Below are 27449 nucleotides of genomic sequence, written 5' to 3'. Positions count from 1 at the left end.
TGAGTTTAAATATTAATTTATTAACATTTTTGGCATTATTGCTTTAAACATAAAAAATAGAGGTGAAAGGAGAAAAAAAAGTACAAGTGTTTGAACTGAAGATAGAAATGCTGCAGATATTTCACTGGAGACCGTAAACAATAAAAACAAACTGAAAAACACCCTCTACAGTACAGAATGACGTGATTTTTGCACCAAGCATTTTCAGCACATAAATAGCAGCAACTCAGCGTTAAAACGAAAAGAACAACCTAGATCTAATATTCCAGCAAAGGTTGAAATCCAGCCTGGACTCGGCTGCATCTTTCATTCTGACCTTTCACTGTCCGCATCGACCAAGTTTGAACAAATCCTCTTTCTGTGCAAGATTATTTCATAAAGGTTCAACATTTCATGCAGGACAATCTGCTCATTGGGCCTCATGTTAAGACATACGTAAAGGTTTTTCTTTTAAAGGTACAGCTTAACAGGGACTGCCTCTGACAGGACAGGACTGGTGATAGAAAATAGACAGACGAGCCCTTTAAAAATGTAGTCGTTGCTGACTAAAAGTCACTTGAAGAACATATTCCTTCAAAAATCTGATTTCTCAACAGATCTTTAACTTTCTGCAGGCATATAGAAGGATGAATCTTTGTCTTTGCTAAAAATAATATATATTAAAAAAAGGTGACAAGAAAATGTAGAACAATTTTGGCAAAAAACTAAAACAAGCAAATATGACACAGAGCAAGAGATAAAAATCACAAAAAAAGGAGAATAAAAAAATCAGAAGAAACTTAAAAACACATTTTTGATTATCAAATATACCTGAGAACAAGTATGGCTTCAATTTCAAAATACAAATTAAAAATTTACATCAACATTTTGATTGAAGTGGTAGGGAGAAAAAGACACAAATCTCCACATGGAAAAGTTAAATAATCAAATTTCTCGTAGTTTTCCACATGAAATTAAATATCAACATACAAAGTAATTTTTTTTTGTGTGTTTTCAATCTTATAATTATCTGAATCAGTTTAGTATTTTTCCTTAGTTTACAGTCATGGAACAGATTGTTTATCCAGCATATAGAAAAAAAGATGACAATTTGAAACTCTGTTAAAAAGTAATTTCAAAGAAAAATCTGGGAATTAGGACAACTCCACATCCATCCTCACTTGAAATGGCTAAAGATCACACATGCTTATGATATCGGCCATGTATGATTAGAACAATGTTACTGCACGTAGGTCTGTCCTGTTCAGACCTCGGTGTGTTTAAAGTGCTCCTAGCTGCTGAAGTGAGAGTGAAGGCCATTCAGAAAGAAGACAGTAGCAGCTTATGAGTCTGTGAGGGATTAAAGCAGATTAATATCAGCCGTTCCAATGAATGAAAAAATCATCTACAAGCGGAGGACATTCAAAACAGTCAAAGCTCTCAGGCCTGGATGTCTGACACAGTTCACCCTGAAAGCTGACAGCAAGATGCTGAACGAAGTCCCCCAAAAATCCACCAGGGGCCCTGCAGGGCGGCTCTCGCTCCCGTTAGCTTCCAAGAAAAGCATAAGAGGTTTTACTGGAACAGGCTGGAGAGAATAATGATCTTTAGACAGGTGGGGGATATTTGCTTTAAATCAAATGACCATCAAATATCTCACATCCCAAAGTGAAGACAGGGGCAAACGTTCCTCAGATTGTCAGCAACAAGAAACGGCTCGCCAAATCTCGACCTAAGTTGGTCAAACTGGGTGTGAGGTTTTTTTTTTTTTCAGTTAAAAATTACATTGCTGAATGAGTAAAACAAACTTAATGTGTGTACATATAAATTAATTTCACAAAAACAAAAAAGTATATTTGAATTTGATATTTTCCTCCTCAACTTTATAAAAAAAAAATAAAAAATCACTTTTTAGCTGCGAGAGTAAAGGGTAGAATATGAAACGTGGTGAATCACAAATGTTTCTAGACAGAAAAAAAAACACACATTTGAAGTAAAACCAAAGAACAGAAAGTAAACAGCTTTTTGTGATGACTGTCCACAGAGAGAACCCCTCAAAAACACATTTCAAAATAAATTTCCAACAGGTCAAAACTGAAGAAATACAAAAACTTTAAATGGGTCCTAGTTCCACTGGCAGATCATTTCACTTATAACAACACATTGATCCCCTGTTGTAAGTGAAATAATCTGCAAGCGGAACCAGAACTTTCTGATCAACATTGCAGAATTACTGACGTAAAACAAGCTGCTTTAGCGTTCTGAAACGCTACTTTAAAGTTATTTTTGTCATATTTCAGGCTTAATTAGATATGTGCACGAGAAACAAGACCAAAAATTCTCGGTAAGAATTTGTGTTTTTGCAGTGATAGAAAGAAAACACCAATCAGCCATAAGATCCAACACTGTAAAAGCTTTTTTGTTTTGTTTACTGATTGTTTTCAATTTCAGTATATTCTGAAAAAAAAAGAAAGAAAAAGATCACACACATGATATTGTTTAACTTCGGTCTAGTTTAGAAGCATAAAATGTTTCCATCATCTGGTCAGTGAGGAAACCAAAATCTGATTTCCTCAAATAAATAGTCGAATTTTTTTTTTTTAAGATTCATCCAATAAACGTCGTTTAGTTGAAGCTGGGATCAGATTAATTAAGGACTCTCTTTAAAGCTTTAAGATCCACTTTCTCTTATTGCAAGATAACAAACAAGAAGCATAAAAATAGCTTTGATTTCAACACAATTATTATTGCACTTTTATTTCCTCATAGTTACCTGAAACAGCTTCCTCCAGACGTGCCGCGTGAAGCAGCTGGTTCTACCGAGTCACAGGACGGTGATCCGTCTCACCACTGAGTGTCAGTAATGAACCGTCGACAGGAGGAGCAAAACGCAGTTATGGTAAAATGATGCTACACCTCCTTTAAAGTCAGGGGCTTTTCCATCTCTGCCTCATCGTTGTAGAATAAATAAATCACATTTGCAGTTTTGAAATAATTTCATAACTCATTTTAACCAGAACTGCCTTTGCTGATCTGTTGGGTAACTGAGGTTTCTTTTACTTAGACTTTTACATTCATCATTCAAGACCTTTGTTTTGGCATTTCATTGAGCCTCGTGTGTCAAAATGAATAACTTTTCCCTCCAAACTCAGCCTATTTCAACAGTTTCTTACAGTACAAAGATTATTTCACAATAAAGCCGTTTCTTTGAGGCACAGATGTCTGAAGGACTTTACTTTCGTGAACCTTTAAGACGCGTTTTGTCAGTACGTGAAGCGATGTTTACGCCACAAAGGTGCAGTGAAGATTTGGAGGAATCATCCCAAAGGTTTCTAGTTGTCCTGGTTTCTGTCACCCACTGAGGGGGTGGAGTTCAACTCTCACCTTCTCCCCAGTGCTCATCATGCCAATGGTGGGATAGAAACCGTTTGGCGGCAAGGCCACTTCCCTTTTCCCCACCACTTTCCCGTTCCGCGTGAAAAACACCTGTTCCAACACACAAGCAGGAAAACAAGCGGTGAATGTCGACCAGCTGCATCCGAGTCACGAGCTTTCACACTCCTGCCTTCAGACAGAACCTCACCATGACCTTCCTCCCCTCCGAATCGTCCCCCTCGTCCTCCTCTTCGTCGTCGTTGTTTGCGTACAGGTTGTTCTGCACCTCGCTGGAAGCCACGTCCAGGTCAAAGTCGTCGGCGTCATCTGAAAGAGCGGCGCCAGCGTTAGGGAGCCGATCAAAGAGTCGGAAAAGAGAGACGACGTGAGGACGTTCACCTCCTCGGTCCGCGCTGAAGTCTCGTGGGAACATGATCCCGCAGCCCATGATGTCGCCTTCGAAGCAGCGTGGCCCGAACGGGTCCCCCACCCCGCTGCCGTGGAACAGCTTCCCGTCGTCTGCGACCAACGAGGAAGACGTTAAAACCCAAAACCCAGCTTTGTATGACATGTTAACGTTAGAGGAGATGATTATTTTTGATACAAAAAGTCTTACGGTCTTGTAATTTCCTACAGACGGCTGACTGGACCCTTTCCTGATCTTTCATTGATTGCCAAGCCTGTTGCAATAAGCAATTAATTGCAGGACTAATTAAAAGAAGTTTGATCATTTCCATTCTGATGATCAATATTTTTTGAAGAGCAATGTTGTTTACAGAGACTTCCTAATCCGTTTCATTTATTGTTCTTGGTTGTCATTTTATTTCGGACATTTAAAATATCTTCCAGCTCCGGTGTTCAGTATTCTTTACAACATCTAAGTTTCTTTTGTTTTAAGAGGGTGAGCTTCATTATTATGCTGTTAACAATATGTTATTTGAAAACCATCTCAAAACAACATTATTGTTTATTGAAATAATTACCACAGGTTGATCACCTTGTCTTACATCCTCAAGGCCGTCTAGGGGTATTGACTGCCTTGACTAACAATTTATCGTTATTTATTTAACAAATAAACAAGAAAAAATGAGGAGACAAAACTTTAAAGTTAAAGTTTTCTTTAAAAAAAATAATCTAAATAAATCTTAAAGGTGAAGATGATAACCTAAAGTGAAAGAAAGGAGAGAGTAACAACAAAAGCCAGAGTTTCTAGCAGACAACAAATTCTCTATCCCAGCACCACAAAGCTGCAGCACACATGCTGCCCAATGGGCCAAGAGGCCCTGAAAGTCTTCTTCTTTTCTATTATGGCGGATCGCAAGCAACTTTAAGGTGCATACCACCACCTACTGTATACGGGTGTGTAGCAACACAGCCCTGAAAGTCAGTTTCCCAGCTCGCCTTAGACTCTGCTAATCAAGAGGCAGAGAGAAACCAGCTGGACCTGCTTAACCTGCTGGAGATCAGCAGCAACCTGAAATGGAGGGGAAATCCTACATGCAGCCACCACTGCATGCAATGCCTAGCATTGATGCAGAAACTCAAGCTGAAGGATCCACACTGTGATGGAGAGACTTTTCAGCAGATCCACATCATCCTGTTTAATTGATCTTATCTAGATTCAGAGAAACTGGGTTTAGTGATAACTACAAAGTATCAACTGGAGGTTCTTCCTGGCATTTTCTCAGCCTGCAACACAATTAGTTGAAATGAAAGGATACAATCTGCCACACAACATAATCCCAGAGCAACGTTCGTCTTCATGCTGCCTTCAAAGATCCAACTCTGATCTGCAATGTTGTCCATTTTCTTTTGACTGTTTTCTTCAAAAGATTTTTTTTTTTGGGCGGGGGCGTTAGATTTCTGCGTAATGTCAGCATTGAACATGCCATTTGCTGGATTTCTGTTCCACTTTTTCAAATATCATTTCATTATGATGTTCACACAACTGAATGCAGAAGAAACAAAAAAGCTAAAATGTATTTTAATAAGTGAATCTTATTCCATACTATAATCATGAATATTACGATGACCTAAAACACACAAAGCTTTGCTGCGATGTTAATTCCCCCCTGACTTTTCCACGTTGTTACATTAAAACAACAAACAGCGCCTCACTGGGTTTCATGTGAAATGCAGAGCATAAAAAAATGGAAGAAAATTACAGCTTTCAAAATCTGATCAAAATCCAAATTAAAATCTAAGCTGTGTGGTGTTTTCATCCTCAACCCTCAGATGTTAACTGCAGTCGTTAGAAAACCAGCCTTGTTTATATAAAGCGGGAGGGGAACATCCACGCTCTCCATCAGAGCAGAGAAATTTCTTCCACATGTTTGCTGTGACGCCTTTCAGCTTCCTTCAAACAATGGATTTCTTCCTGCCACTCCTCCAGTCAGCACATTAAGGATCGGTGACTAATGCTGCGTTCCAGTTGCAGATGAAGTGGGAATTCTGAGCTGGGTTTGACGCAAGACCCGCGTTGACGGCAATCTATTCAGGAAGATGACATTTCAACATGGCAACGCCCATAAACATTGTTTCCAGTAGCATAAAGGTGATTTGAAGCTTTACTTTTCACCACTTTTAGTTTGTTCAGTTTAGAGTTGCAGGCGCTAAAGGTCACACCGATTTTAGACGCTTTTCCATCGCGTCTTCCTGCTGCTGATGTGAGGAGCAGCCGTACTGAAACGTCATAAGCTGGGCAGTCGGAGTCACTCCGAGTTTCCCGGTTGGAAATCCAACTGCAGAGGACTTTCCAGTTGATTTTTTGGACTGGAATGTCAGAATTTCCCAGTTCAGAGAGCAACTGGAACGCAGCATCATTGTGCTGTCAACAGCTTGAGCTGCAGATCTGTCTCCGCCCCGTCCGCTGTTGCCGTTTGCTCTTCAGTGTTCCCTTCAGGAACAGCTGGGTTTATCCTCAGATTAAATTACACCCAGCTGGACTAATGCAAATATGCACAGTGTCTACCACATAAAATCCTATTGAAATACGTCACAGTTTTTGGTCGTAATGCGACAAAATGTGAAAAAGGTAATAGTTATTAGGAATCCAAGCCAACTTCCACGTTTTATTTCACACGCTCACCAGCATGAATAACAGTCTGGAAAAACAGAAATCAATCAGAGGCTTGGAAAAGAGATGATTGACCTGCTGCCCCCGCCCTGGTCATAATGAACCTGCTGAGCTAGTGTTCACATGTCCTCTTGGTTATGTTTACATCCATCCCGCCGCTATCCAGGCAACGGTCTGTGCTGTCATCCAGCCGGTCACCAAAACACACCCAACGCTGCATCCAAGAACTTTTTGTTCTCCTCTTGTGTAAGAGTATTTTTGTGTGATTTCATACCTTTCAGGAAGTGAGAAGTGTCAAGTATTGAGTTTCTTTCCAAGTGCTATTGAAACTGCTCTTAAGTCTTGAATCTATAGAACATGAACAGACAGATCAGAGATGATTCACCTGCATGGTAAGCGATGGAGCCTTTGTTCCAACCTGGATGTTTGTCCTTTGGATAGTCCTGCAAAACAAAAGACAAATTACCTAATTAGAAATAAATCTATAGAAAACACTAAAAGTTTTCTCAAAGAACCAAGTTAAGCTCTTAAACCATTGAATCTTGAGGATGGCTTAGTGCTCAATTAGAAGAACTGTATCATCTTCCATCAGATGTAGCCTCTAAGCTGAGAAGGATTTTTCAGGTTGAACTAGGCATCCGACACGTGTTTTACTGGTCTTACCATTATTAGAATTTTTATTGGTTAAATCTGGAAAAGGGACGATAAAAGACAGAACGAGAAAGGATAATCCAGTTGGTTTGATCAGCGATCCTAAACCAGTTCAAATTGTGAAACAGAACCAAAATCAATGGAGGTCGAGGCAATATGAAATCCTCAGAAAGAAAAAGGAGTTCTTTGTGCAGGAACTCCAAAATAGACGTTAAGTGAAGTTGGCGTAGCATACGATGCAAAGAACAAACAGAGTCTGGTCAGGTGCAGGCGACTCAGCTGGGTCCGGTTTCTTGAACAGTTCTTGAAGTTGAGGTTCATACTCAGAAACAAACTTCTTCATTTCAAATGGAGGAAAGGGGGGGACAATTAGCAGATATTGCGACCGCAAAAACAGACATCTTTGTGAACAGTTTACAACGTTAAAGCAATCCACGTGTGCAGACGAAGAACACTGAAGATGGAAGTAATATTTGATAGAGGCGTTTTAAAGTTATTCAGCAACAGGAGCTGACAGCATGTGTCACTGCTTCTGGCTTTTGCTGGTGCAGAATTAAGATGCATGTCACACGTCAGTGTCATACAAGTAGGATAAAGTGTGACATGACTGTTCTGACTGAAGACGCTTTGAAAACAATCAGATATGTATATAATTTAACACCACAGATTGGATTTTTTTTTTGAGGGGTAAAATGATCAGAACCAGGTTGTTCAGACTGCGATGAAAAAGTCAGGCACTGATAGACTTTGACTGCTGTGAGAACCTTGCCTCAGTTGGCCAAATATCAAAACCTTTTCTCTGTCACCACAAAGCTTCCCAGAAGAGACGCTCTTCTGCTCCACCCCCAATATCTGATAAATTAATATATTGTATTTTTGATGAGCCGAAAACATTTATTTAAACCAAAGGAATCTGTAATGTTTTCCCTTCCATGAATATGTACAAGAAATAGTTTGCTTACAGGCAGAAGCTAAACAAATGTGACAACAGAGGCGGTCATAATGGCTTGGTGAAGAAAATGGAGGGCATGAATTGGGAACAGAGCAAATTGAGAGTAAACCAACACAAACACAACAGACCCATTGACACTTTCCCCTTTTGGAAGGAAACAGAAAAGGAATCCACAATAAACAATTGCTCATTTATCCAGAGTACTTAACCTCTGAGCGACTGATAAGCGCCGAGCTCGGGTTACGATGATAGTGAAGAAGATGTTTTGATTTTTGCAGCAGGAGGTAATGCTTCCCATCAGCAGCCTGATGCCCTTACAGGAGAAGATGTGAGGAATGACCCTCTGATGGATTTATAATTCCTCAACTAACCACAGACATGGCAAGAAAAACAATTCCAGGAAAATAATCAACCAAATGACAGAGCGCTATTCTCTACCCTGTCTGACTTGAGGGTATAACAAGCCCACACAGAGTAAGTCAGAGCAGCGCAGACGGGGCAATCTTAGCGTCGGCAGCAATAATTCATCATCTCCTGGGCTGTGGGTGCTATCGCAGCTGGCAAAGCAGTGCTGCGACTCTGATGACTGATGCTCAATCAACAACAGGCAAACAGTTGAGAGCAGCAAGCGAAAGCATGCAACGACATCGCATTCCATATCCTTCATACACAAACGCGCGCACGCGCTCCAACGGCATGATAAGTGCCCCCTCAGCAATTACTGCAGCGTTTTATTTATATTAAAACAGGATGTGCTCAACGTTCGCCATGATTTCATTTGAGGCGAATGATGGCAAACATTCAACGAGGCTTATTTCCAAAATATATATCACTTATTACCTTTTTATGAGGGGAAGAATTAAGTAAGACTTTATGTGCCAAAATTCATTCCTATGTCCAAATGGAAGAAATATTTATATATATATATATATATATATATAAAAAAATCTGATCTTATCTCTTTGCCATTTTGAACTGTGATCCCTCCATAGTGGATCAGCGTGTAAATGGAAGAAACAACTTATAATGGAAAACCGGACATGGAGGCGAAATGAGACAATATTTATTCAGTTGTTGGCTTTTCCTCTAACAGTCATCCATCACTTGCACTGGAAACACTGAGCGCAAAAGTACATGCAAGGGAGACGGAGGAGGAAAGAGGAGCATTTAATAAAACAGAGAGCGTGTGCGGTGAATTAATCTCTGGATTGATGTAAGGCAGCGGCTCTCACCCTGCGTGCCAGACCCAGGGCGATGTAACACTTCTCTCCAGCGTCTGTGATCTCCAGCTCGTAGTAGTGGAAGCGAGGGTTGAGAGGTCGCCGAGCCTGAGCCAGGCCCACGTCCATGATCCCCTTCCCTTTCCCCATGTACTCCAGCAGCTGTGGGTACGAGAAGAAAAATGGCTCCAACATCACTGGTTGACATCAAATTAATGATTTTATAACGTTGCACAGAAGTTAATGTGACTTTTATTTACATTTTGAGAGAGAAACTAAGTCTTTTAAAAGGCAGTATTAGGTATTCTCCAGGGACACAGGAACAGTGTCATTTTATAGCACAATCAAGTGTTACCTTCAGTTGTTATTAAAATGCTTTATATATCAATTTGACTTTGTAATTTTAATCCTAGAAATTAAGTCTGTCACTTTAAAACTCCTGTTCTTTCTGAAACACCTTCAGAAAGTCATCACAACATCTATTAACCTTTTAACAACATTTTTACCAGCATTACACTGAGAAGGAGCTCATATAATGAACTCAACAGATGCTCAGTTCCACCAGGTGTTTGCTAATTTCTGCAGGCTAGTCTGAAGGAGCTGAGTGGGGGAGTCAGAGGAAGCTTTTCTCAAACATGCATGAAAGACTCAAGACAACACTCCAGCTATATTTTTGATGAGAATAAAACATCATGTAAAGCAGAAAAAAAGTTAATTTTAAATAACACTGCCCCTTTAAGTAATTTTAGAGAGATAACTTATATCGTTTCAGTCTTCTGTCCAAAGCAACTGACTTTACTGTTAGAAATAGATGCTCTGCTTCCTTTTTCTCTGAATTTCAGCTCCCCTTATATGCGGTAGAAAGATGTCTTCTTCTCCTTAACTTGTTGGAAATTAAATAAACTCTCAAGGGAAGTGAAAGCTAGCAGCTAGTCAGACATGCATTTCCTGCATTAGCTGACCTTAGCAATCAGAATGAAACAAAAACATTTTTATCAGCTGGATAAAGCTCTGTTTTATTCAAATGTAAACATTTAGGCACATCTGGAGCTAGCCATAACTACCTCCGTGTTTCTAAGCGTCATGTCGTCCGGCTGCATCAACCTGTCAGATCGATTGGCTTTCTACCTCAGTTGTGCAGCAGCAGCAAATGGATTTTATAGCTGTTTGGTAATTATTCAGGCGGATTTATCAATGAGCCAGATTGATACAGCGAACATAAGTCCAGCTAGTTAGCTTCCAGCAGCTAATGAGAATGAACTCAAATCTCCAGATAGGAAAGCTATTATAGACCATAATGTCACAGCAAGTCCAAACCAACCCTTTAGTGTTAAACTTCTTATCTTTATGGAAACCAGTTTTGATTGGTTTGAAATCCCCACCTGGTGTGATGGTTTTGAAAGCAGCAAACCGGACACACAGCATGATGCTACCACCACCGTACAGCGCAGTCGTTTTTTTTAAGCTTTTAAAATTTAAACATTTTAAAATCTAAATATGTGATTGGCCACTTTGATGTTGGGGATTTGTTGAAGCCGTCCCAGAAGTTTGTGTTTAGGATCATTGTGCTGTTGGAACACCTAGTTTAGCCAAAGTATCAATCATTTGTCCTAAACTGTGAAATTAGAATTTGGTTAGTTAAATTCAAAGTGCTGTGCTGCAACCAGTGACTGTGCCTCACCAATAGGATCCTCACACCTTCTATATCCATAAATTTGGCCTAGTTAGATTAAAATCTTTTTAATCTAACTAGGCCATTTTTTGTGTGTGCATTTACATGATACCAGACCATTTATATGGATTAGATCCCCTGACTCTTTTTGATTCTCCTCGTGTAGGAGTGCTGCTGTGGTCTGGGGATCTCTGCCCCCTGCAACAGGAGCGCCCTCAACGTGATGAAAACTGTAAAATCCCACCAATGCAGCATTAATCTCTGTGAAAAATGTATAAGTCAAGTTGATTTCAATCATAGTCTACTGGGCTCAACTCCCAGGAGAATCTAGCAGAGTACTTTTTCTCCCTCCTCTGAGAAAAAGTAGGGCTTTGATTGGGATCAGTCGGCACTCAAAAGACATAATTTATGACAGTTTCGTGGCTGCTTAAATCTGGAGCTGATTTAAAACAATTTCTTAGGTTTCTACGGTTATTAAAATCCATAGATCTGTCTCGTAGGAGGGACAACTACACACACACGCTCCCGCTGCAGCATGTCTGCTCTGTTACTAAACATTAACAACTTTGTGCAGCTGTGAACACTTAAACCTGTATTTGACAAAAATATAGCAGTCAAAATATTTTTAGTTTAAAGTTAAGAGAAAATAGAAACTGCAGAGGATATAAACTAGTTTACTGAAATGAAAGGCTGGGAATATTCAACCTGTGAAATTATATTAGAAGTTCCCTGTGAATTTAGAATGCACTCTTTTTTCTGAAATTCATTTAAGTTTTATTTCCTATCATCAGTCCACTCTGAAAAAAGAACTATTTCAATAAAACAATAGACCCAAATTAATCGTACTCTCACACCAATGATGCAGTTTATGTCCACTTCTGACCAGCTGGAGCTAAAGCCATCTTTCATTTCCTCTGTAAATCATAGAAATCATAAAGAGACTGTAAAGCTTTGAAAGGTAATTTAAAGACTGCATTAGCTGAAGGTATGGCACCTTAAGTTTGTAATATAAAGGAAAAGAAGGAGTTTATAATCTCCTGTTTGAGTAAACCTGCAGGTTTTTGCACCAGTGTGACGACAGTTTTTATTTGTGACAAAAGATTATTTAAAGCCACTTAAAAAGAATATAATGAAGAAAAAACTAGGATAATGACTTTTGATAAGTGAGATTAATTTCACAGTGAAGCAAACCTGATCTCATAAACTATTGCCAAATGGTTTTAAAGTGTGGAGCACTGTTAATGCAGCGGTGGGAAACACATATGAACATTTCCTGACACACGAGTGCGTTTGGGTCATCAATGGAGGGAGCTTGCGGTGCGCCACCTGCTAACACGAAAGCGGACGTCTGCTGCTTTAATCTGTCTGGCTGTCACTTGTAGACTCAACATCGAAAGCTGCTGAATGTGTCGGGACAAGCCGGGTTAAAAATTCCAGGAGAGATTTAGATGCTAAGCGTGTCGGCACAGTTCACAGCCAAACCATCACTTTCTGTTAAAGCTCAACTAAAGACACACCGCTCTGGCTCCGAGACAAAACAATGTCGATGGTTTTCTCACCATGCTGAGCAAGCAGAGTTTGTTCGGCAGACTGTTTATACATGTTAGTTTGTACAGCATGAGGATAGCAGCATGGTCAAATAAGAGCCTTCATGTTAAGTTTTACAATTAAAAGTTGTTCTTTTCAAGCTTCAGTAAGAAATACATAAATTAAAAATAGCCCAACTAAAGTTCATGCAGGACTCAGCTGGTTAACTAGCACTATTTTTATTTTATTATGTTAAAGGTAACTTTTGTAAAAATATCTCTTTTTACATATTTGTTTTAACTATCACTGTCCTGACAATACAATATGAGATAATCTGTGAGAAAAAAACAACTTCCTTCTCCTTCCTGCACAAATATAGTAGCGCATCGGACACAACCAGAGCCAAGAGGTTGTGTCATATGTTGCATCTCTGCTTCCATTCTTCCATTTATAGCTACAGCTACTGTTTTATGTGACAGAACAACACAAAGTGGACCAGAATTGATTAAACATGACTAATTATCTAAACTGTTACAGCTTCACAAAAACCAAACAACACAGCAGATCCTTCATGGAAAAGGTTGAGGACAAGCTTAGATCACATTTAGGTTGCAAAACTCAGCAAGGACGACATTATTCTGAGAAGCAGATAAGAGATCATGGTAACCCTGAGGAAGCTGCAGAAATAAACACCTCAGGTGAAAGGAATGAGCTGAAAGGACACCTACTAGTTGTGCACTCCACAAATCTGTGGAGAAATTATGGGAAAATTAAGAAAAAAAAGCAATAGTAGAAATAAAACTTTCAAGAAGTCAAAGTTTTAAATTCAACACAAACCATGTGGGGGGCAGAGGAAACCTGTGGAAGAAGGCGCTCTGATTAGATAAGACCAAAACTCAACTTTCTGGCCAAAATACAAAATACTCTTCCCGGAGAAAATCCATCACCCTAAAGAAACCATCCTCACAGTGAAACATGGTGCAGTAGAGACTCGTTCTCTTCTGGGAGGTGGATAGTGCTGAATACAGGAAGAAAACCTGTCATTAAAGGCAAACGACTTAAGACTGGAGCAGAGCCTCATTTTCCAGGGAGTCAACAACCCTCAACATAAATCAATGGGTTGGTTTAGATTCCAGCATATTGATGTATTAGAACAACGTGGTCAAAGTCTAGACCTAAAACTGACAGAATCTGCAGTAAGCCATGAATCCCTCTATCAAATCTGACTGAGCTTGAGCTGCTGATGAGCAAAGCTGAAGGACTGAATAGAATGTAGATCAAAGTTTTCAGATTTTTATTTGTAAAAACTAAAAATAAAACTGCACAATTTTCCTTTCACTTCATAAAGTGCTACCCTGGGTCGGTCTGACAGATTAAATCCTAATACATTGACGATTACAGAAGTAAGGTGACAAAATGTGGAAAAGTTCAAGAATAACAGCTACTTTAACAAGGCACAGAACGTTCCGTTTTGTTTTTTGTTACATTTTTGAAGTAGTTTGGGTTTTTGGGGAAGAAAAACCTGCCAAAATATTCAGAGGGAGACTTGATAAGTGTTTCTAGGTGTGAGGTTTTCTTTGCTAAAGCTAGAGAACGGGTATAATTGATTAACTTCACCCATTTAACAGCCCTTACATTATTTATTCAGACAATTTTTCATACTGCTTTTTTTCTTTTCAGTAAAGGTGCCATCAGTAAGCACAAAAAAAACTCTCATGGACAGAATGAAGAATTGCAGCCCCATTGAAATGCAGATTTTCTCACATTGAGGCCTGAAGAGGAGTCCTTTGCAGCTCATCTTCGGCTAATTCCATCTCAGAGTTTTAAATGTCCAACTTTTAGATGCTAATCACAGCTGACGCTGCCTGAAGTGACTCACGCAAAGACATTTTTGCACATTTCCCTCAGGACTGACAAACCCTCTGGATGACTTACCGTGCCCGTCACTTTGACGTCATGGAGACGGCTCCAGTCCTCTTCATGACTATCAACTATCATCTGTCCGTCATCCTCCTCCATCCTCCATTCAGCATTCAGGTCCAAAACCACTTCCTCCCCGAGCGAGTGCATCCCCACTGCAGGGTAGAGATCTTCAGGGGACGCTGGGATCTCAACACTGCCAATCTGAGCAAACGTTTGGAGACCCGGAAAATGTTTAGACACACACCTGGTTAGGGTTTGTATGTGAAAAGCAGGACTCTTACTTCTTCACCATTCTTGGTAAAAAACACCGTTATCTGTCCGTCATCGGAGTCAAACGATATTCCACAACCGATTTTGTCACCTCTGCAGCACTTGGCACCGAACTGCTGTCCAACTGTGCTGCCATTATAGAGCCTGCAGGGAAGAGACATGGGGCATGTTAATATATGAAATCTGGCAGGTTATTTGCCATGTCAAGCCTTATCATCTTCTAAATACAAGACACATAGCACTGTGAAGAGAACTGAGTAAAAAATAACATGCAGCGACTTAACGCAGAATTAATATCGCTTCAACTTGTTACATTAAAAAAGCAACATTTGGATTTATCATAAAAAACAGCATAAACTAACGGATGACTGAGGAGGAAAAGAAGAGGGGATTATCTTGGTGAGTTTGCAGTTGTGCCATACTCTTTACATTTTAAATGTATCGAACAAAGCTCTATGTCACAAGTGTCAAACTCCAGTCCTGGAGGGGCCACTGCCATGCAACTTTTAGATGTAGTCTGCTGCTCCACATCTGAATAGAATAATTAGGTAATTAGCAAGGCTCTTGAGAACTTGTCTACACAAAGAGGAGGTATTTAAGCTATTTCATTCCAGCGTTTTGTACCTGTGGCACAAAACTGCAGGACAGAGGTCCCTGAGGACTGGAGTTTGACACCCCTGCTCTACGTGATGTTCAGATCTTGGCATATTATTTTACAGCCTATCACTGCTTTTTTATATACCGTGAACTACTTTCCAGACTGGCTAGAAGCTGAGATCAAATTACAAAGGCAATGCTAATAAAAATTTTAATATAAGAAATTAATTAGTAACACTTCAAAAGGTCGGACTGGATTTTATTTAGGGGTATTAGATTGAAGGGAGCAGAAATACAAATCACACCACATTTGAGATTCTTATGTGAAAAACACACACACAAAAAAAGAACCAACATTAGTCCATTACATAAAATCCCAACAAAATACAGAGACATTTCTAACCATAGTTTCACAAAATGTGGCAGAGTTAGCAAGGACTGAACTGAGCCAGAGATGATCTAATCTGCAACCTAACAATTCATTGTAAAGATTAGAACAAATCATCATGACCTACTTGCCATCATCGGCATGAAAAGCTACAGAGTTTGGGAGCCAGCCAGGTTGATGGTCCAGCTTGTGGGACTGAGGCACCAAACCGACAGCAATCATCCCCCTCACTCCTGTATCATTGACAGTCACCTGGAAAGAACAACGACTCCATTATTGCAAGACAAACACATGCCAAGAGCCAAAGCAGCCCTCTGGGTGGGAATGTACATTTATGTCTGGTATGTTGGTACAAACACGGGAATATTAGAAAACGAGAAGCTGAGAAGAGACTTACTGCCTCTAGTTTTTAATGACAAAATCGATTAGATTTTATTTTGCAATGAGTTTGTTCTGTTTTTGCTTGATTACATTTCTAAGTCAAGCATTCACAACTGTTGTCATAACTACACAGTGACCACATAACGTCAGCCTCAGGGCGCCCGATTGGGCACATTTATAGCACAATCCACGGAGACAAGGAAGAGGAAACTTTCAAATTGTTTCCCATGACCTCATTTCACCGCTGGTTCAACGGGCGTAAAAAGTAATAAGCCTGTGTTTCCCTGTAACCGGCAGAGAAACCCCCACATCTCCAATCAGCTCTCCAATCTGTAAACTTTTCACTTACTGCCACATAGCTACGGTTTTCTTTCTCTTCCTGAACCGCTGAGTCAGAAGAATGAGCCGCCAGTAAGTTTCGGGGGTGAAAACTTCACCGCACATTAAACCAGCCAGGATGTAACTGTAAGGCAAGTTAGAGCATGGCGAACTCAGAAACACTCACCGTCCTCAAATGCTTGTCATGTACAGTATCTCCATCACAAAGAAATGAGCAGGCGCTCAGAAACCACAGTGACGACCAAAGGTAACTGAGTCATAAGCGCCTAAAGGTAAAAAATTACAGCTCAAGCTTATCTTTATGCCTCGGTGCTGCAACTGTAAGGTCTGAATTTTTACTAATCTGTTAAAACCTAGATTTGTTGGGATTTTCTGATGTTAGTTAAGTTTTAACTAACATCCAATCGGCTCAAGTCGGATTTGAGCCGATTGATAACATAATTAAAGTTTGGCATTCTTCAGAGCAAGCAGGCATAGTTTAGGGTCTTTTAGTGCAAATTCAACACCACAAAAAGTTTTGCAATGTGGATTTATAGACATACAAAGAGTTTCTTTAATAACAGCTTGAATCACCAAATAATTACAGCTATCTGAGTAATGAATCTACTACATTTCTATTTGTAAAGAGGAACTGTTGAGTGGTTTTACACATTTATTTTGAATGTTTCCTCTGCAGCAGGAAATACAGTTCTGCTCAGAAGTTTTCCCACATTCACCACAAATATCAGTGTCATCATTTTGCTGCTTTTAATGATGCAATTGAACCGTTCATGCAGTTTTCAAAACAAGAAATACAGGCAAAGTTTTGAGTTTACTGAGGATTTTACCCAACTTATACAGGGTTAAAATTATACAATTTGGCTTAAATTTATGAATATTTATAACTAATATTTAGTTAATTCAATTCTATTCTATTTCAATCCCAAAATATAGTTGTAATGTCCACTTTATTTTAAATATTTAGCTGTGAGTAGGAAGAATCTCCTGCAGTGGTCAGTATTGCAGCAGATTGGAAAAACCCTCTGACTCAAGAAAACCTAGTGAGTTGATTTATCTTTCTTTACACAATCAGCTCCAGAACAGAGTCAGCCTTCTTTAAAAAGGCAGTAGCATGTCTTTTCCAGGCACATTGTGTCATTTTACAGCAAAATTAAGTAACTATGTTACTTTCAGTTGTTAGAAAAATGCAGGGTTTTTTTCTACATGATTTAAAAGAATTGATTTTGCAATTTGACGGCTTAAAATTGAGCTCTTTCTGATATTGTGCTTTCAGTGAGTCTTCACAACAATAATTTTCATTAGAAACTGTTTTTGTGGAAATAGGTGGCACTTTGTGGGAGCAAGGCAACCCTGAATGTTTGCCATGGGAGAATAAAGTATTTCTCAAAGATGAATAAAATAATCAAGCAAAACTCCAGGTCTGACTTAGATGAGGGAATTACATCATATCATAACATCAAGCTCAAAAAAGTCAGTTTTACACAATATTCTGCCTACAAGACTTGTTTTGAGAAAACCAAACAGCATATCAACACAAACATCTCATCAGCTGTCCTGAACTGTGTTGCAGGGTTGATGATTCAGGCTCCTTCTGCAGCTATGGAAATAGCAACCCTTTGGAGTCATCGAGTCCATCATGAACTTCTTTATAGTAAACTATTCTAGAGTCAATCTGTGCAGCAACTGAGCATCATGGAGCAAGACAAAGAACCCAAACACAGCAGTAAATCCACAACAAAATGGCTGAATAGGAGAAAACCAAGCTGTTGTGCTGAATTAATAAAGCTGACTGAAATGGGATGGCAGGACTTTAAGAGCAGTACATAGACAACATGAAGTGATGTTTTAATAAACAGTGGGTCAGAATTCCTCTATAAAGATGTCAGAGACCGATAGGCAAGCCTACAGCAACTACCTCGACTCCTTCTTGCTAAAAGATATTGGCTAATTTTGGTTTCATCTATGATAAATAATGACAGTCTGGCATAGCTTGCATTTCTTTGTACACCTGAGGAAAGAACCTGGTAAACTCTCAATGAGTTGTACCATGCAACAGCTGAGTAAAACTGTAAAACTGAAGGAGGGTGTACTTTTATTTCCCCATGATTGTGTATCACATGGTGAGTAACACTGAAGCTGCTGCTTTCACATTAATAGATACATGCATCCTGTTGTACAAGTACCAGAGAAAATATGAGCTCCTGTGTGAAAAGAACAATAGAATAAGAAGGAACCATCAGCTCTTACTTCAAAATAGCGCCTCTTTTTTGACAAGGGTCTGCCTGACACAAAGCAGCCGACCTCATCTGAATCCCCATGGTACCTACATATGCATCAGGAACAAGACAGAGTTATTACTTCAGCTGAGAGCGTGCAGCTTTCTCACTTTCAGCTTGTCCATCACTATTACCTGAGCATGTCGCCATCTCTGAACATATTCCTCCACCGATCCCGGTAACGCACTGCTCGCACGTCACGAATTTCTCGAATTCGCCTCCTCCAGTTCAGAAAGCGATAATGAAGGTTTATGTCGTCCATGTCTGAAAATCATCCCCAGCCTGAGGCAGAAACAAAAAAATAAACAGACACCAAATGCAGTCGTGGTTTTAAACGTTAATGTTCAGAAAAGACACAAAACATGAAAGGCAGAAATTGAAAAAAAAAAAAAAATCAAACAAAAGAATAAAGTTGTGGGGTTTAAACACATTGGAGTAGAGGTGTCTTAGTGATACTTAAAGTAGTTTTATGTCCATCATCATTTTGTTTAATACAGTTTTCTGTTGAACTTAAACATTATCCTGTAATGTTTTCCACCCAATGTTGACCACAAGATTATCACCACTGTTGCTTAACAACAACATATTTATGGATTTGATCCTTAGGCCAAACCCTTCCCTTTGAGAAGTTTGAGATTTTCTATTTAATCCCCTATCCCAGAGACAAGTACAGGCCTGGACATGGACTCAGCTGCCAATGGGCATAAACATAAGACCAAAACGGTTTTAACCGTGAGATGGTATTGGGCCTTTTCCTCAGGTCTTCAGAAGCATTTGTAAAAATGTACCATTCAACAAAAAGGGAGTCTTCTAACCAAACTCAGGACTTCAGTTCAGAAAATCTAAAAACTCAAATACATCTATGAATGGTATATCAAAGCTCAGCATAAAATATTAAAGTAATTGCAAATTAAATCCAGTTAACGTTTTTTTATTTTCATCAGATGAATCTGTGACTGGCTTTCCTGTAAACTAAAAAGCAACTTATTATTAGAAAGTTTATGGCGCAGTTTTGTAAATTTACATAAAAAAGTATCCAGAATATAACTTATATCTCTTTTTTTCATTCCTATTTTAATGAACCGTATATCATAACATCACCGGGGATCGTTGTCTAATACTTTACTGCATTGCCAATGGTCTTGTGAGTCAACTGAATTGATCTGTTTGTCTTTCTGCCGACCAATAAATCAGCAGTATCATCCTGCCTGCTACGTCACTCTCATTTACCTAAAACTCAACTCTGTATGTTTCCTATATGGAGGAACAATGACTTGAAACTATGAGTCCTTTAGGGCTAAACTGACGTCTAATATCAGTTACCTGGACTTAATAGGTCGTGTGTTCTGAGAAAGTAAATTCCGGAGATGCTCAGTTTTAATGATGGTGTATGAATACGTCCTAAACCATGAAATTACGAGCCGCCCCTAAACGCAGCCTCGTAAAGTACACGCAGGACTGTTGGCCGGCTAGCTGTTTCCAGCGTTAAAACATTACCGCGCCGTGGGGCTGATTATGAAACGAAAACGGCCGTTTACCCCACGTCACGCCGATGCTATTCAAAGACTCTTAATCTTACGCTGGTTTCTTACTGTTTTATAACTTGTAACGCGTCGTCCGTCGGCTTTTTCTTCTTAATTTCAGGAGGTGAAGTCTGTCACTTTATGTCCAACCTGCTCTCCCGGAAGTCCCGCCCCTTCAACCAATCAAATGAGAGGACTTTTTAACCCGCGCAGTGCCAAAGCGCAGGAGTTTTGAATGTATTTTAATCATTTTCTAAAAACATTTCTTTTTTAATATATGCTTATTTTTGGTCCATTTCATTTTGTTTTATTTATGTACGTGCTTATCTTATTTTAAATTTATACTTTCATAGTATGTGATTAGAACCATCTTTTATTTCTGGCTTTTGACTTCTGATTGACAAAAATCAGTGTGGTCACAGACCGTGCATCAAAGACCACTGCCGTAGGACAGTGACACAGAGTCTGGGACTGTTCTGCCCAAAGCTGCTAATGTTACTCACTGAGCATTGAGACACACCTTGACAAGTCATTTCCTCACAAACTGCAACCAAGTTTGAAATGCTGTGAAATCATTCAGGATGCAGTTATTAAAGAAAAGCAGTTAACCAGCCGCAAGTTGACGCAAACGCCGTTGGTAGATAAATGCTTTTATCAATGAACTTGTAATCTGGCTCTAGATCTTGTACAAGATTTAGAGCCGTTTGTTCTCCAATGTAAATGCTGCTGGTGGAACCCGTGTTATGATGAGTGGTAATCAGAATAGATTTTAGTATTGCACTGTTTAAAAGGAAAATATGAAATAACAGCTTCATGTGGAGCTTTTCCCTCCCAAAAAAAAATCAAGTTTGAGCTTCTGCCTTCTACCTACATGTTAGGTAGAAATTTGGATCTTGGAGTAACAATTTCCAAATTAGAAAATCAGTAAGAATTATCAATTGTTGGCTTCAGTTCAAATTATCACTTTGCCAGTTTAATGTGTATATTTCACTAAAGTTCTTTCAAATGAAGAGATCTTCATTACTGGCACTATTTTTACTTAAGCCACTGTATAGCACTTTAAAAGCATTTTTTTGCACTTTATTAGCAAGCACTTTATTTAGCGCTCCACTCTAAGCATAGATTTGCAAATAAATAATTTGCACACAAGAAGTTTTAATTGTATTTATTGAGCATTTTTAGTAATTAGCCTTTAGCCTTTTGTTCTGGGCTCTGCACAGCTGCTCCTCATTGAGAAGTGAGGTGGTTGCCTGTGAAGGGAGGACAACTGTTACTCAGAGCAATGAGCTACTGGTGGGTAAAACTGAGCAAAGGTTTGTGCATAATCTGTTAAGTGTGGAGTGCTAATATGAAGTGACTCACCTGTCTTTTCTGTTTCCTCTCCAGAGTGTTTGGACAAATACTACGCAGGGCTTCCAGACACCATTTATAGGTCACGGGAGAGACCATTGAAAAATGGGGGTTTAATTGCTTATGGGTTTTGTGGTGTTTCATTGTGGTGTGACGATAAAACATAAAATATTTATGAAAAGTAAATGGAAATGTTTGTATTTAGTAAAAGGTATTTTATTTAAATAGGTGGAGATTGGGGAATTGAGATCCCCTGTGAATCAAAAGTGGTTTGGTCCGTCACAGCTGGGAGTATTAAAGGCTGCAGTTTCACCTGTGAAATGATTGTCATTATTGATGCTGTGAGAAGAATAAACCACTGCTGTTCCACCTGATTCTGCCTCAACTTTTCCATCCTCACTGTAAAATCCAGCTGCAAAAGATTGCCTTGTTACAGTCTTTAAAACTTTAAAAAATAATAATAATAAACAAATCATCCATGGATTTAAACTGTGGCATATGAGTTTATTTTTCATTGAAATAATGGATTAAATGGCAACCAACAGCTTAAATTTTATTTATTTTAGCTGTGTATTATCAACTGAAAACATGTTGTACCATCCATTTTCTTGTTGGATATGAATCCACTGATCAAAGGAAACATCAAAACTGCAAAATATTCCAGTACTGAAGTGGTGAAATGATCATGAAGCACCATCAAATAACCAACCGACGATACAAGCTAACAGCAGTGCATGTATCTGCATTTTATACATTAAAACACTAAAAGAAAAACATGCACCAAAAAACGTTTTTTTCTGTGCAATTTTGTGCAAAATATTTAATGTAATAAAACTCACCAGAAATGTAAATTTACCAATTTACCAGAAATGTAAATTGTGTAACTATTGCAAATATCACTATCACAAATCCACTAGATTTGTGGCGTTAGGATTAGGAAGAAACTTCTATATTTTGATCTTTAAATTATGTCTTTAAGGGGACCTTGCTGCACATTTTCCCAAATTTAATCTTAACATGTAAATCTAAACAATTAAACAACATTATTAAGCCAAAGCCCAAAGTGTTATTTTCTTCCTGTTTTGTTTTAAGCCATGTTTGATTGCAATACGGTTCAAAAGTATGAGATCTGGTGATCTAAAGTATTACTGAATTACTAAATATTCATTCAGTCACTGGGTAGACTGGGTTCTGGCTCACTGGCCTGGTCTACCACATTCAGGCATCGTCTCCGTAAATAAATGACTCTCCAGATGGGGAAAAGTCAGAGCAATGGAGCGTTAAACACTGTGATTACCTGTGATTTATGCCAGTGTTGAAAACACCACGGTTCTCCATGCTGACAGACAACAAACTGGTTGAACGTGTGTGAGTCTTTGTGTGTGTGTCATGTCAAACTGGGGGTGTGCTCAGCTGGGTGAAAATGAGAGGAAAATCTAACATTCTCCATCTCGTACCCTCCCATATACCTTTACTCGCTGCTGGAGGCTCCTTAAAAGGTGCTGCCAGTTGTGTCTGTCTGCCTTATCATCACTGTCTTGGCAGAAGGAAATTATACCCAGCGATTATAGACGGAGAGACTGCAGTCAGAGGAGTTAAGCATATCCGAGGATAGAACATTTTTACAGAAACGTAGTGGTAGCCTCTATTAGGATGAAATTATTTCTGGAAAGCCTTCAAATCAAGATGCTGCTGTGTGTAAACATTTTGATACTGCTCGTCCGGGAGGTTGCTCTGTCAAGCATCCTGACCACACCATCAAGAGGATGTCCAACCTGCGCAGGAAAGCCTATGGATTTGAACGTGGCCTCTCTGGCTCCTGGGGAGCCGTGCGGCGTCTACACTCTGCGATGTGCCCCAGGTCTGCGGTGTGAACCTCCACAGGATGAGCCGAAGCCCCTGCGTGCCCTGCTGGAGGGCAGAGGGGTCTGCAGCAATGTCACCAGCACCACACCAACTCCACAGGTCTACCCTGCAGGTAAAGCATACAGAGCTGCTTTATTAATGACTTTCTCTGCCTCATCTGTTGACTGGACCCTCTATATACGTACAGCTCTCCTCTACGGATTTCAGTGTCATTTCAAATGTTAGGTATTTTTTTATTCATATTTTAGGCTGGGAGTTATGTGTTTTGTGAAGTAAAATGTATTTTAATAGTCTGAAACTCTGTGCACATCATCAGCTGATGGTTTTTCAATAAGGGTTGCTGCAGGGCTGAGTGGATGAATGAGTAACTTTGGTTTAGAGGGTTTGGCAAATTACCACTTTACTTTGGATGTGACTGGAGAGAATTTTAGGCACAAATACAACTTCTGTATTGAATGGCCAGAAAATAATTCCATTGTAACTTTTCATTACTTTCCCACAGACAGAGATTTGATCAATCTGACTGCCTTTTGTCTGCCACAAGTTAAACATGGAGCAAAAGGATGCACAATAGCTACTTGAAATTTTCCTTTTGCATCTTTATCAAAGTAAATAATGTCTGTTGTATTTCCCTTTGTCTGACCTTAGAACCGGCGCCAACTGAGGAGCCCAATGAGGTATAAATGATCTATTTCAGCAAAGTGTAAACTGTTTACCATACACTGTTGACCCTGCATGTGTCCGTCTCCTCCTTCAGGCTCCCTGTCGCAAACTTTTAATGAAAGCCATCAAAGGTCTTGATGCCCATTTATTTAAGTCCCGTTATGAAATCTACATACCCAACTGTGATAAAAGTGGTTTCTACAAAAGGAAGCAGGTAGGATTTTAAATAAAGAAAAACCATGTAAGAAAATTCAGGTTTCATTTCACGTATTTAAACTAATGATATTTAGTTTGCATTAGACAAACTACACACGTATCATTGTATTTGGTTGACTCACCTGAAAAGAAAATATCTGGCCAGGTGGATGTATTATGACTATCAAAGAAAAGTCAGAAAACTGTAGATTAATGGCAATAGAAAGCAAAATTGAAGTTTTCCTACCTCTCCTGTGTCCCTGAAGATTTTTTTTTTGCATAGTTTTGGCTATATTGATGCAAATTGCTAAACATTTAGCCAGGTCACATATTTTGGGGTGAAGTTCCATTTTTATGTGTTTTTTTTTTTCTTCCAGTCATTTTCATGATTTCTAAGTTAAATAAAAAATAACCTTTGCCCCATTTATAATACACTATCACTGCATCTTGATTAAATCATAATGTTGCCATGTTTAGATCTGCATGTGTCTGGGTATGCCAGGGAACTGTTTGAAAAATAAAAATAAATAAAACAAAACATTTTACTGCACGACCTGCCTCATACTAATTCTGCTTTTTTTATTTTTTATTTTAGATGGACTTAACTTTGCATAGAAAATTTAAGTCAGTGATTTGTGTACATTCATACACATATTCCTTTTTTTATAAGATCCTGTGTCAGTCATCAGGCAGAAAATTGGTAGAGAAGAAGGCAAGATATACAGCAAAGGTGTCAAGGGTCATGACCTGAACCCCAGACTGAACTCCAACGAAGCCTCCACAGCAACACCATGTGGTTCTGCAATATGCACTTCTTTTTCAAGCCTTTAAATCTTCTAGTGTGAAATGAGATTCCTCTGACATCAGTGACATCAGCCCCATATCTCAGATGTATTATTTTGAAGTAATATCAGTCTTTCCCACAGAAACAAGGTGGTTTTGATTAAGCACTCATTTCTGCTCATTTGCTCTTTGTGTGCAGTGCTGGTCGTCTCTGGGGAAGCAGCGTGGAAAGTGTTGGTGTGTGGACGAGAACGGCCTCCCCGTCCCACCCAAGACTAAACAACAGGGCAACGTGATTTGCTGAGGAACGGGAAGGACGTCACAGATGAAGGAACATCGGACTAAAACCTGAACTCGCCGTTTCATACGTTACATTTCTGTCAGATGAAAGCACATCTTCATCTCCAAAGAGCTGCGTAGTGATCAAACTTTGTCTCCTGACGCCCTCTGCTGAATACACTCAGATTGCGCTGATTTGATTCTTTCACTTTCAGCTGCATTGCACATTCAATGGAGATCGGACTGCAACTAAAAGTAATCCAGCCATTATTGAGCACAGAATGAAAGCATTGCATATTTGATGTACTAAAAACTGTGTAGCAAACCTTTAAACCTTTTAAAAACTGATTCAGCCAAAAAACCTTAACACTTTTTAAAGCAAATTAAAACTTCCAGAAATCAGTGGCACAGCATTCACAAGCTAGTAATGAGAAATTGCAAACTCTTTAACGACTGCAAAAGAGTATTCAGGTTCTGTGACCTTTACAGATTTTCAGTATGCTCCTCCTTGCTATCCTTCGAAACCACTCTGTTTTAAAAGTACCTGCTGCATATAAAACATGTCGCCATATTTATATTACTGTATATACGTCTATTTATGTCAAATTGTTCATTATGTTAGTGTTACATATAAAAGCAAACACTAGTACTCCTGTGAGGGAACTTAGGAACCTGAATGTTTTTTATTTATAACATCGGTGATTTTTAATATTGATTATGATGACTAATAATTTTAGGCAGTATTACATTAATGTCCTGGACAAACTGCTTTGTGTGTAATGTATTCTTGTGAAGTAAAATATTACTCAAAAAAAAAGTTCTTCCTTCTTTCTGTATAAACAAATGGACTCATGATAAAGAAGTCAACTAGCTGCCTAAAAATGTATTAAATACCTTTAGGCTTCTTGTGTTTCCTGTAGCATTTCTTGCAGCATTATAATTGGCTGCAATAAAATTGACAATTTTATTTCTTTATAGATGATAGACATATCTTTTGAGACAGCACCTTGTATTGGACTTTAACATATGGGAAAGTGTTATCTGACCTTTCTAGGAAGAGTCAGAACATTTACTGATAACATCTGAGGCTACAAGATCATTTAAACGAACACATACTGATGAGAAGGAGATTAAGTGAAAGAAAGCACCAATAGTATGAGAGCATAATAAAAATATTAAAACATCAATATTTAATAATAGAGTTTAGAACCACAATTCAAAATAATTCCCCTGATGCATATTTGATGTATTAAAAACTGTGTATCAAGTCATATTAGTAATATCTATACTGACCTTAATATCATCCTAATTTGGCTCATCATTTCTATGAACCGGATTAAAAAAGGAGCATCTGATGAACTGAAGAGTAACGCATTATAAGAGGAAGTATAAGAAAAAATAAAACCTCAGAAAAGTTTTTTATTAGATTTTAAACAGTTCATTGTCAGCTTCCTGGCAGTAAGATTATATAGGTTAAAATGAAGCCAGTTAATCCCAGTAACCCAAGTTAAATGTTCATAGCTCTGTTGACAAATGCTAAAAGATATGTAAAAAAAAAAAATAATAATAAAAAGTGTTATCACAACCAGAGGTTATAGTATGTAGCCACATTACTCAGTCCTGCAGCACAAACACTGTTGTTGTTGTTATTATTTATTATTTGTAATAGTAGCAGTTAATACTGGCTCAATCACCATCAACCAAATATAGTTATACAAATATTTTATATATTAATAAAATGTATACTTTGCCATAAAAACTAAAACCACGCTTGAGATGTTTGCTATCAAACTTTTTTGGGGGGTCACTAAAAAAAGTCAGAAATTAGTAATTTCGTCAATTGAAATGTCATAACTTAAAACTTAAATGCACGTCTACATAAAATATTTCTTAAAGGGGTTATTTCTTAAAGGGGTGACCTGAACCGAACGCATCTTCTGAGCGCTTTATTTTTGAAATAACTTCCAAACGGTGGTGATATTGGGGGCCTGGTGCGCCCCGGTGTTTCCCGGTCCTCTCTGTGCCTCTGCTCAGGCCCCACGTCTCTGTGAAATAACCCTGCAGTCGCCTGTTAAGGTCCCTGCCACTCTAATACCACAAAGCGCACATTCATGAGATAAATACAACATAAATCTAGTTAATGTTTAATTCCATTGATTGCAGT

The 27449-nt window shown here is 38.8% G+C and overlaps 2 protein-coding genes across 3 annotated transcripts; one reads left to right on the top strand and one right to left on the bottom strand.

Moving 5' to 3' along the window:
- LOC129358422 (SPRY domain-containing protein 3-like) lies at positions 1–20308 on the bottom strand. 2 transcript variants are annotated; one of them, XM_055027470.1, is made up of 11 exons: positions 20219–20308; positions 18761–18908; positions 18598–18673; positions 15758–15882; positions 14657–14789; positions 14388–14576; positions 9266–9415; positions 6816–6873; positions 3754–3873; positions 3563–3681; positions 1–3465 (listed from the first exon to the last, which is right to left on the bottom strand). In XM_055027470.1, the coding sequence occupies exons 2-11, from the start codon at positions 18886–18888 to the stop codon at positions 3331–3333; spliced, it is 1233 nt and encodes a 410-aa protein (XP_054883445.1). In that variant the 5' UTR covers positions 18889–18908; positions 20219–20308; the 3' UTR covers positions 1–3330. The 2 variants fall into 2 exon arrangements, with proteins under 2 accessions (XP_054883445.1, XP_054883446.1); XM_055027471.1 differs by lacking the exon at positions 20219–20308 and adding an exon at positions 19950–20032.
- Positions 20309–23122: 2814 nt separating this feature from the next.
- LOC129358278 (insulin-like growth factor-binding protein 3) lies at positions 23123–26013 on the top strand. Its single transcript, XM_055027211.1, has 4 exons — positions 23123–23477; positions 24014–24042; positions 24123–24242; positions 25206–26013. The coding sequence occupies exons 1-4, from the start codon at positions 23153–23155 to the stop codon at positions 25308–25310; spliced, it is 579 nt and encodes a 192-aa protein (XP_054883186.1). The 5' UTR covers positions 23123–23152; the 3' UTR covers positions 25311–26013.
- Positions 26014–27449: the final 1436 nt, after the last annotated feature.

Source organism: Poeciliopsis prolifica, unplaced genomic scaffold (genome assembly GCF_027474105.1).
Source record: "Poeciliopsis prolifica strain line A6 unplaced genomic scaffold, Auburn_PproV2 SCAFFOLD003, whole genome shotgun sequence".
In the NCBI taxonomy this organism is placed as follows: Eukaryota; Metazoa; Chordata; class Actinopteri; order Cyprinodontiformes; family Poeciliidae; genus Poeciliopsis; species Poeciliopsis prolifica.
The sequence above is the reverse complement of the archived record's forward strand: the minus strand, read 5'-3'. Positions and strand labels throughout refer to the sequence as shown.

What these genes read in the sequence shown, in the direction of transcription:
- LOC129358422 (XM_055027470.1), bottom strand. Translation starts at nt 18,888, where the DNA reads ATGGACGACATAAACCTTCATTATCGCTTTCTGAACTGGAGGAGGCGA. An exon ending in TTTCATGCCGATGATGGCAA is followed by an intron (nt 14,790 to 15,757) that starts GTAGGTCATGAT and finishes TCTTCCCTGCAG; the next exon opens with GCTCTATAATGGCAGCACAG. An exon ending in CGGAGGGGAGGAAGGTCATG is followed by an intron (nt 3,466 to 3,562) that starts GTGAGGTTCTGT and finishes GTGTTGGAACAG; the next exon opens with GTGTTTTTCACGCGGAACGG.
- LOC129358278 (XM_055027211.1), top strand. Translation starts at nt 23,153, where the DNA reads ATGAAATTATTTCTGGAAAGCCTTCAAATCAAGATGCTGCTGTGTGTA. An exon ending in TCCACAGGTCTACCCTGCAG is followed by an intron (nt 23,478 to 24,013) that starts GTAAAGCATACA and finishes GTCTGACCTTAG; the next exon opens with AACCGGCGCCAACTGAGGAG. An exon ending in GTTTCTACAAAAGGAAGCAG is followed by an intron (nt 24,243 to 25,205) that starts GTAGGATTTTAA and finishes CTTTGTGTGCAG; the next exon opens with TGCTGGTCGTCTCTGGGGAA.